General features: G+C 44.4%; 1 protein-coding gene across 1 annotated transcript; it reads right to left on the bottom strand.

Moving 5' to 3' along the window:
- Positions 1-447: 447 nt before the first annotated feature.
- Positions 448-5,915, bottom strand: LOC311316359 (lipoprotein lipase; the record flags this gene model as incomplete). The annotated part of the gene is made up of 10 exons (XM_084447200.1): positions 448-571; positions 1,113-1,220; positions 1,411-1,584; positions 2,025-2,145; positions 3,170-3,412; positions 3,890-4,123; positions 4,329-4,440; positions 4,605-4,784; positions 4,938-5,113; positions 5,906-5,915. 10 exons carry the CDS (start codon positions 5,913-5,915, stop codon positions 448-450), a joined length of 1,482 nt encoding a protein of 493 aa, XP_084303326.1.
- Positions 5,916-11,693: the final 5,778 nt, after the last annotated feature.

The raw sequence follows: 11,693 nt of genomic DNA, 5'->3' as shown, positions 1-11,693 counted from the left end.
AATATAGTATACCATTATTTCCTATTGTTTATGTTTAAAGGAAATACATGTACAGCAATATGGTTGACTGTAGACTATATAAGCTATTGTAAATACAGTATGCAAAACAAGAACATGATACACTTTTCAACAAAATAGCATAGACTGACATAAATGAAAAATACACTCTAGAGTTGTTTTTTTTTGTTGATTGGAATGTTCCATACTGACTTATAATACTAGTATGATAGAGTTAACGGTTAGCAAAAGTAGACTTTGCTCTGTTTTTACAGACTCCTACACAAATCTAGCACTTGACTGAATCATGATTTGCAATTTACAAGCAAAATATAAACATTCATGCGGCTCATGCATTGATGTCAATAGACGATTGTAGCTTAACCGATATGACACGTTTGTATAAACAAACAAAAAAACAGTTTCTAACAAACAGGTTTATGTGTCTTCTCATGCCTGCTCTGTTGATGTGTATTCATATGACGCTGACACCGACTCCGTTGATGTCATATCAACGGTGGCCTCGTTCATGCCTTGTTTGAAAAAGCTTCCGTGCTCCTTGAGCCTGTGGAGCCTACAAAGATACACAAACACCAGATTAACAAATGAAGCGTGACGCTACACAGAACAGACTATGGCGTGTGCTAAAGGCTCTTTCACCCTCAAAACATTTTCCTTGTTCACTTCTGACTGAAACATTTAAAGTCGCACTGAAACGGACGTTTGAGATCATCTAACTTCCGTAGTTTGACGTATTTCCGACGCAAACAAGCTATGAGGGTGGGACATAATGTTTAGAGGAATTTGATTGGAACATTGACAAGTGGACGGGTTTTAAGAACTTTAGACAGATTTGATAGAAGGATAGCGTTGATTGACGGGTGGATGTCGTGAGATTATTGGCCTAAAATCTAAGGTACCTGTTGTCGTCATTGCACGTGACCTACCGTTTTCCAGGAAGTAAGAAATTATATATTTTGATATAAGATTACAACAAAAGTAGAATTTTGTAAATATTTTGGCATACATCGATGAATATGTCAGAATGTTTAATGGGACAGAATGTTTTTTTCATTTCAGTGCGACTTTAAGAGTGCCCAGAGACGGTCTCTCACCTCTCCAGTTTTCTGCTGTTTTGATCCTCCTTTGACTTCACAAAGGACACAGGGTTTCCTCCCTGAACAAATTGGGCAAATTCTCCATGTTTAGCCCTGAAGATCACTCTGTAGAAAGACCGGATGAAGGTATGGTCAGAGACCCACAGCACAGTTCAACTCACCACACCTACAGTCCACTCATTCCACACTGATACAGTCAGCTCATTCAATCCCAGACAGTTAAGATCAGCTGTTGGATATGCCACAACCAGATGGTCTTCATCTGCTGTGTCTCTCCTACTTTGATGGTACTCACTTAGCCTGTGTCTCGCCGACTTTGACACGAATCCTGCGGATCATGAATTTGTGGGAGTTGAAGAAGGAGAAGTAGGAGTCGCTCTCCCACGCCATCTCCACCATCAGCAGCTCTCCCACGTCCACGTCTGACGTCAGCAGGAACGACCCCGTGGTGTTGGTCTGCAGGAGGGGCCTGAGGGCACAAATACAGGATGACTGGTAGCACTGGAACATGCAGAGGAATGATTCTGAGAGAACCAGGAACATGCAGAGGAATGATTCTGAGAGAACCAGGAACATGCAGAGGAATGATTCTGAGAGAACCAGGAACATGCAGAGGAATGATTCTGAGAGAACCAGGAACATGCAGAGGAATGATTCTGAGAGAAGCAGGAACATGCTTAGGAATAATACTGAGAGAACCATACAGTAACCACACGCTGTATGACTAACCCTTACACCAGTAAGTCGGTTATCGTATGAAAACATCATTTAAATATATCTACAGTAAGGAGGCGCAGATCATCAGTAGGGGAGTGAGCAGATGAGGTATGGATGAAACGTGACACCAAGCCAATGCTAACGTGGTTCAGAGCCCATGTTTCCCTAATGAAAGTCTAAGCAGACGCTTACATGATGAGAGTGATGTCGTTCTTCTCTCCGTGGGTGCCAAACAGGGACACTCTAATAGGCTGCTGGGTGAGGCTCAGCTTCTCCGTGCTGAAGAAGTGGACTTTTATCTGGTAGTGGAACACTGGAAATGGAGAGTATTGCCATTAGACCCACATATACCAAAACAACAGCAGTGTTAGAAGGTACATTCCAAATGAAGGATTCAATAAGTGTTCTTCAGTTGTCCCTGTAAGGGAACACTGAAAACACCTTTAAGAAACTGTTGGTAGAACTTTTTTTTGGGGGGGGTGAAATGGTTTTCACTGGTTCTTTGTTTGAAAGGGGTTGTAAAATGGCCCTGACCTGACGCCTGGAGACTTCTTAGCTCCTACAGTATGTTCTGCCCTTGTGTATCAGCGTGTTGGTCTCTCTGTGTTAGCGCCGTCTGTTATTGTCTGCACCACCTGTCTCGTTATGATAGTGCCCCACCTGTACCTCCTTCCAGATTAGCCCCTTGTTGTTATATAATACCGTGGCTGTTCCTTCGCCCTCTGTCGGTTCGTTGTACTGTCAAGTGCGTGTTCAAAGTGAACTATTCAGCTTCAGAATAGACTTCAAGATTCTTCTACTGGTTTATAAATCACTCCACAACCGTGCTCCAAAATATATGTCTGACATGCTTGTTAGATATACACCAGCAAGATCCCTGAGGTCCTCTGGTGCCGAACTTCTCACAGTCCCAGCAGCCAGGACGAAGAGGCATGGAGAGGCAGCCTTCTGCCACTATGCCCCCAGACTGTGGAACACTCTGCCAGAGAGCCTCAGATTGACTGAGACCCTGGAGACGTTCAAGCGAGACCTCAAAACGTATCTATTTAATCTCGCCTTTTAAACACCTCACTGTATTGTCTGTTGTTGTTTTGATCTGTCTGTTATTGTTTCATGTCGTGTTTCTGTAAAGCAAATAAAGTATTGATTGATTGATTGATTGATTGAAACACTCGCCTACTCTCCGTGTCCTGCATTTGGCTCCTACCTCCATTGCTGCCTCGTACGCACCGAATCCTGACCGTTTCTTAGAAGAGCTACCGCGCAGGGACAACAGGAAAGCCTACGGTTCTAACAGACTTGTTTTTTTTCTTCCAAGCGTAGCGGCGTCGACCCACCTTTGAAGGGCATCATGGCCGTGGTCTTCAGGTACATCCTGGCGCTCCGGGTGGTGCGGACCTTGTTGGCGTCGTAGCCCAGGTGGTTGCAGCGGTTCTTGCGGCAGCTCAGACACAGGCCCCTGTCGAAGGCGTCTCTGGAGCCGCAGCGGTACGCCACGCTCTGCAGCTGCCGGTTGACCAGCGAGTCGATGAACAGGTGCACCGAGCGCTCGTGGGCACACTTCACGATCTGGTCCATGTCTGGCAGGGCACGGACGAGGAATAGCTCAGAAAGAAGCCAGTGGGAAAAAGAACTCCGCTACTGGCTACAGTTGGAAGCTAAACATTACTGTACATTACATTACAGTTATTTAGCGGATGCTTTTATCCAAAGTGAATTAGAATAATTGCATTTAATGTAGGAAGTCAGTGTACTACTACTCGCCAGAACTCACAAGTGCATCTCCTTTCTAAAACAAGTGACTAAGAGCATAATCTAGTGCTAAAGCCAAAGTGCAAGAGTAGCAAAGTAAAAATATAATAGGTGCTTAAGGTGCAAATGATGTTCAAGAACAATATACAACTATGCTGACATGAACACATAAATACTTTGATACACTTCAGAATGTTATCCCAGTCAAAATAGCTCACTCTCACTTTTTAAATAACTTTTTTTTAAATAACTTTGGATTTTGCAATAAACATGAGCTGAGGTAATAAATGCTCTCTTTTACATACTGTAGATGCCGTAGGTGGCGATCATCTTCATGGCGTTGTGGAAGGTGCAGCCAGGCTGCTCGTTGCCTCCGTTGGGGTAGATGTCCACGTGGCCCACCGGCCTCTGGATGCCGATGCTCAGGTCCGGGCTTCCTCTGGTGTTGGTGTGCAGGACGTCCACAAAGTTGGCGTCGTCGGGGGACAGGCGGCTGAGGCTGTCGGCGTTCTCAAAACGCGGGCCGGCCGGGTCCAGACCTGACCACGAGAGAGGGGGCGGGGTTAGAGGACTGCTCAGTCAACTCGTCTGAAGGGTCAAACACTGGCGGACCAAATACAATAGCAGCTACTCCTGTTCTTACTCAGTAGGGCACTGCCACCGCACATGGATATTCCACATGCCGTATCACGGAGGCGCCGCCCACACACACACACACACACACACACACACACACACACACACCTGTAATCCTGTTGACTTTGTTGTTGACGAGGTTCCCTGCCACCCCGGCCACGTGCGCGCCCAGACTGTAGCCCAGGATGTGCAGCTTTGACAGGTCATACTTCAGTCCAACCTGGAGGGTGAAAACGTATCATATCATTAAATCAGCTGTCTAACTAAATCTAAAAGTATTTTTAAAGTACTTTTTTCCACAGGTTCGACAGGTCAATCTACTATATGTTAAAACCTATTCATTGTATTGTATTGATGCTGTTTCTTTACACCATAAAGACTGACCTCCAGCCAGTTGACCAGCCTGGCCACATCTTGGCCCACTAGCTTGGTGTTCTCAGCAGAGTTGGGGTAGTGTGAGTTCGCCCTGTCCAGCCAGTCCACCACTACAACATTAGCACTGGGCTCTCGCACAAACAGGGCAGCCACAAGCTTGTGCACCCAGCTCTCAAAGAGTCCTGCCACCTGTCAGAGCAGCCGACAGCAGACGTTAGGGCGTTCGTACGGTCAGAACGAACAGATTCAAAATGGAAACGCAGTCAATGGCAGAACTGGTGGACCAGGGTGTCTGAGCAAGATTGTGAGAGGCAGTGATTTTGAATGATTTCGACGACTTACCGACCAGCCATGGATGATGGCGAAGGTTTGTGATGTGGTGTTGAATCCACACTGGGAGACGGTGTCGTTCCTGCCAGGTACGAGGTAGCATAGGTCCTCTTCCGGATCCACTGCTTGACGAACTGAAAACTTAGTTTCAATATCAGTGTAGTCCGAAATCCAGTCAGTGGTATTGTCTGTTAGAGAGATGAGACAGACACACATACTGTATATCTTCTCTTGAAGTAAATTAACTAAGATTAACAGTTAAGGAGTAGCTGCATGTGCACGACATCTTAACATGTCACAAGCAACACAATTCTAAGATTTAGTAAAAATGTAATAATATAAAAAATACATGTGTATGCTTCAAATGAAGTGAAATGAAAGCTTGTAACTTCAAACTGCACAATGAATATTAATTTGAACCATGACAATTCACATCGAGGTTATTAAAGATATATTACCATTACCCACTGCATAATATGATCACAATACAGTTTACAAATAGGCTAATGTAGGCCTATTTAATTTGAGAGTAAAATATCATTGCACCACTTACTGAAAGAAGCTGCTTCTGTAGTGGCAGAGAGAGGTTCACATGATTTGATAAAAGTAATACCAAAGATGAACAACCATGTTATTTCTTGTCCCATAGTACAGTAGGTTGAAATGATTTAAAATCCTGTCCAATTGAAAATTTGAATGTTTATATTACGTTATCTGACGGAAATAAATTAGGCCTACCGTTAGAAAAAGTATTATTAGACCTATTCGAAGAGTCCTGTTTGCGAGTTTGCTCGTAGATACTCTGATATGCCGGTAAGTGAGCAGCAGTTTTATACAAAACCCGAGGCCAAGCGCAAAACTGTAAACCCTTTTACTATTGGTCTAAACCGGAGAGGGCGTGGACAGGCTTCCCATACTTGGACAATGTCAACAAATCACAAGCCAGCTTCATAACAGCCTACAATTCAGGAATTGCTCACCTGTTGTCATTTTGTCAAGCTCATGCAGTGAAACATTTTTTCCCGGTTACATGAAATGAATGAGCATGAATGAATGAGTATGAATTTGCAGTGCCTGCCGAAATTAGGCTACCATTTTGACATGTGGTGATATTGTTCAATCACATCCAATTTCTACATATTGCATCCCCTGATCATGAAATACCCACTGAAAATTGTCCAATCTCAGTGGTCGAAAAAAACTTAGGCTACTGTAGGTGATACAATATTTAGCTTTGTCAATATTGTTCTAAGTCTTATGGACATAACCTCATATTCTTCGAATATCCTGGTGAACTGGGTGACCTTCCTGTATGCTTCAAAACCAACCAATGACATGAGAGATACAGCAACCTCCCACTCATACAGTAACCACGGACGTCATCACCACACATTTTAAGTGGTTCCAGGGCAGAACCTTTATGTTTCTGATTTATGAGATCCCTGGAGTTCTAAGACCTAAAACAGACAGGTGTGGAAGAGAAACGGTTGTATAAAGCCCGTACGAGCCCCCCGACACATAACCAACAGGCCCATCCTGTTTTAGCAGACTATGATTTCATCAAGTTCAAATACGGTTCCTTGCCCTATAGTAACCCTTTTGCTATAGTAGTCTAACCCGTTGCTAAGTACCCAACATTCTTGGCCGTGTGGGGCGTTTGCATCAGTCCATGTAGGTAGGATGTCTTCATCAATAAACAGGCTGCCTCAACTCATCAGAGAGAGAACCTTTTTGTCGGCTCACGTAGGCCTATAGGCTACAAAAGTGCGCGCGTGTAGCCTACACGTGAGTGTGTGCGTGTCGGCATGCTCCCACCTGGATGGAAGCGGCCAGTCATCCCCCTCTCCACCCTCCTGCCTGCACACTACCCGTCACCCTCTCCACCCTCCTGCCTGCACACTACCCGACACCCTCTCCACCCTCCTGCCTGCACACTACCCGTCACCCTCTCCACCCTCCTGCCTGCACACTACCCGACACCCTCTCCACCCTCCTGCCTGCACACTACCCGTCACCCTCTCCACCCTCCTGCCTGCACACTACCCGTCACCCTCTCCACCCTCCTGCCTGCACACTACCGTCACCCTCTCCACCCTCCTGCCTGCACACTACCCGACACCCTCTCCACCCTCCTGCCTGCACACTACCCGTCACCCTCTCCACCCTCCTGCCTGCACACTACCCGACACCCTCTCCACCCTCCTGCCTGCACACTACCCGTCACCCTCTCCACCCTCCTGCCTGCACACTACCCGACACCCTCTCCACCCTCCTGCCTGCACACCACCCGACACCCTCTCCACCCTCCTGCCTGCACACCACCCGACACCCTCTTCACCCTCCTGCCTGCACACTACCCGTCACCCTCTCCACCCTCCTGCCTGCACACTACCCGACAGACAGCATCTCTAGGAACGTCTTCTCCACGGGCAATCCCTTCACACCAGGACTAAGTAGTTCCGCCCCTGTACCCCTGAGAAGTCTCCCTCCACGTGAGCATTCCTGAACTTATGTTGTCACGCCTCACAGCAGGTATACGACTTCAAAGAATCTGTCTGCCTATTCGTCTTTTTGGTTTGATTACAATGTCAGCCAAGGCGAACGGCCTCCTAGGGAAACGGGCTAGGCTACTATGGTGCGCCGTATGCCGCGCAATACATCCGCCACATGCTGCTAGACTGGTCTGTCTCATCCAGCTGTGGCCTAGGCCTACTAGTAATACAGAGACAGTAGAGCTCTGTCATCTCACAACCGCTCTCTTTGTGAGGTTTATTTAGATTCAGGAATAGTAGTGGGTGTGAAGTATCTTAGATTACCATGACGGGAAATGAATGAATACATGCACAATATGAATAGGCCTACTGTAGCCTACCAGTGTATGAATGAACTAATTAATGAGTGAATTAATGCTGTAGGCTATTATCTGTTTGGAATGTCAGACCTTCTCTAATGCATTTTGAGAAGAAGGAGGCAAAGACAGGAGGCACCTATATGAGACCCAGTTTGGGAGTAGGCTAGGTGACGTGTAGCATGCAGCTATAAGGTGTTCTGGAGGCGTGGCGCGCGTCTTCTCCCTCTGTCCTAGAGCGCCCTCTGCTGCTGATGGAGATCATGGCCAAAAACTTGAATGTACTGAACACAACAGGTGCACAATCTGCACAAGCTTCACAGAATAATGATCAAATGCAAAATAAATTTTAAAAAAACTGCAGCATTCTAAAGTGATGGTCATGTTATTCCATTCCTTTTTTAGTTAGTTAGTTAGTTAGTTTTATATATGGAACTGTATAGCCTACCCATATATGGAACTGTATAGCCTACCCATAATAATCCTTCAGTCAGGAGCACGTGCTTCAGCCAGTTTTAAGAGGCTCGCCATCATGTTTGTTTGGTAGAGGGATGTAGATGGTGAAATCAGCTTTCCACCTTTCTGTCTTTGCTGTCTGACACTCACAAACCAGTGAGTTACTGGGCTAAGCAGGAAGAGGCTGAAGCACTGTAGCTCCTTCTACCATTCCATTCGTGCACTGCCCTAACTTAGACGATTTAAGATGCACCTTGAAAATAAATAGGACACTATAGCCTAAAAGGCGACGCAAAACCAGTAATAATGAAACAGTGAAGGATTTGACAAACAATCTGCCATGATGTTTAATGGTGGGGAAATTAGGTCAGACATAAAAAAAGAAGAAAATCACACCCAGTCTCTAACGCCCTCTGCTGGCCTGGTATTGCCATGCTACGAACGCACACACGTGAAGACAGACACACGTCACTCATAGAAGGGGCTGCACCATAGACATGAGTGGTTTAGCCTTTTTTCGCAGTACATTAAATGGATCAGACACTATTCAATTAAATTAAATTCATTTTATATGCTCATTCATTTTCAAAGTGCATCTTAAATCCTCTTGAAAAACTTCAGATTAAGTCCATGCTAGTTATCCATCACTGTTAACTACTGTGACATTTCTCAAAATGTAGAGTTGGAGTTGGATTTAAACTAAGAGAACTCAGTTGGTATCTGAAAATAAATGGGACCATAACTAGGACTAAAATTTAATTAATCTAATTCATCTAATGACTCAATGAAGCCTTTGACAAACCATTTGGCATGATGTAGCCTACAATAGTGGGGACATATAGGAAATGAGCCTAAACATCTAAAAGGATGGCGTGCCTTAATAAATCTATCCACAGCAACTTCTCTGAAGATGGTTTGTTCATATTCATACATATAGATTGTACATAATCCACTCAGGCTGGTATCTATCTTAGCTTATTGTTATACTGTATATAAATAGTACTTCTTGTGTAATTTGTAAATTTGTAAATTGAGTATTGGAGTTTATCTGTAATGAGTAATCTTCGAGCCGGCAGCAACATTTCACTGTGACTGTACACCGTACATGTGACAAATGTGTGCAGTGCAGAATCCCACCAGAGGAGGGCGTGAGAGCCATCTGTCATCAGTCATAAACACACTGGCCCCCGGACGTAGGCTACCGTAAGGCCACAGATTTTTGTGTGCACACCAGAATGGAATGGTAAAATGAGCTACATTGCTCCTCTGCTTCGTTCTGCCAAGCTCAATAAAGCTGGTTTGTGAGTGACAGACAGCAAACACAGAGAGGTGATAGAAAGATGATTTACCTCTGGGGAATAAGGAAATGAGCTGGATAGATTTCACCATCTATGCCTATCCCTCTACTGACATGGTCTCTGAATAGAACTGATTTCAACGATGAGAGAGGAACAGAACTATGTTCAATGGAAATCAACATACACTTGAAGGAGCGGTCTGGGTTGCACTCAAAAAAGTTATTTTCATCGTTATTTTTACATTTTCTTGGAATTAGTATATTCATGTTCTGGAATCAATATATTCATATGATTTATGTGTCCTTGTTTTTATGTAAACTCGTCACTGCAAACGAGGGAAACCTCAGTGCCTTACGAGTTAAAATAAAGGTTTGAATTGAATACACTTCCTGAATATTTGGACTGTGATGTAATGAATTCATGAATTAATGACTGAGTAAAGAAAGCTAGATTGCTCATACAGCAACCACCCTTTTACAGTCCCACGTCCATGCAAATACTATCCTGCCCCAGCCTGCTAGCAGAGAGCTCTGATCCGACCTCTCCAGACTGGCATAGGTGTGGTCCTTAAATTAGTCCTCTGATCCCCGAGCTCACGAGACAGAGGTTCCAGATGACAGATAAGACTGAGATGAGATTCGTTTTTTCAAATTTATTAGAGGGCTGATTTGAGTCCATGTTGACACCAGGGAAACCAGAACTTATTAAGTGGTTGATGTATATGAACACACACACACACACACACACACACACACACACACACACACACACACACACACACACACACACACACACACACTGTATTCTGCCCCCTATCCCCATAGCCTTTGTGATTTAAACATAGCTCAACATTAACTGTACTCCCAAGACGATCCTCCTGTTTTTAGGGGAGTTTTTACCATAAAAGGAGAAGAGAGGTTTTGCTGGGTTTCCTGTGGGAGGGTTCTGATTTCTCTCTCCTCCTCCTTCTCCCCCTACCCCTCCCCCGCCCCTCCTCTCTCTCTCCTTCTCTCTCGTTCATCCTATAAAGGAATGTGATTATATGAGTAACATAACAGAGTGCACAGTGTTAACTATTAGAATACAGTCTCTGCCAAGTAATTTTGAAGCTGTGAATCACAGTGTGCCTCTTAGAACATGTAGACATTTTCTTATGACACATCCTTTCTTCACATTTAATAAGTTAGGCAGTGCTACAAAAATGTCTCCAATCACAGTTACCGTAAGGACAAGCAATAACATGAATTCCAATGTACTTGTACCTGTACTGGTTATATATGGCAAATTAAACTTTCTATTCTATTCTATTTCACACATGACTTGAGAGAGCCACAGTTGTAAAACAAATGAGCTGATATGTTGTTTTCTGTGCTGTAAACGTCAGGGTTTATTCTCTAGAATATATGAACGCCTGTTTTAAGGACAATAATGATAAAGTGACCTTTGGACTTTTGACAGAAGGGTGGAGCTTTTATTGCTCTGAGTTTCCATTCTCTTCAAAGTTATCTGTGAGCCACAATCAGCACCCTGAAGGCGTTGATGTTTCGGGACATCAAATATCTTTAAATCTTTTCAAACGTACAGTATTTCAACACATTTCAACAATATTCTGCCATTTTTGTATCATTATAAGATGTGAGTCATTCTGTGACTACATGAAACCAAAGGATGAACCTCAAAGCCTGAGGTGGCTGGCTCTCTCTCTCTTCTTGGTAGGTGGATGACAAGACACTGCATGCTGTGACATTTTCTTACACTCCCATGGTGCCTCTGGCTAAACACAGCTAATGGTGTCATGGCCATTGATTTACTTGAAAACTGCGCCAGCTTTGCACTTTGGAAGTCTTCAGCAGTGACCTCCATGTTGGACAACAAGACCCCTCGGGATGACCCGAGTGTACCCCTAGCGAGAGAAGAAGCTGACAAGGAGGCCATTCGTGGATAAAGTTCAGCGAAAGTCAACAAAGGGTTAGGGTTAGCGTTACCAGACGACTTGTGAAATTCTGCAAATAACACACAAATAAACTTGTGTGTGGAATTTGTTTATCTTAAACGTAAGCGTCGCATCATCCTCTGGGATGTGAGTCGATGTAATCGTTGGATACATCATAGTTTGATTTTTGGCCGACTTTATTTTTAGTTACAGCAGCTGTTGGACTGAGCCAC

This window comes from Borostomias antarcticus (assembly GCF_949987555.1).
Source record: "Borostomias antarcticus genome assembly, chromosome: 12".
Lineage (NCBI taxonomy): Eukaryota > Metazoa > Chordata > Actinopteri > Stomiiformes > Stomiidae > Borostomias > Borostomias antarcticus.
This window is presented reverse-complemented; position numbering and strand designations above follow the sequence as displayed.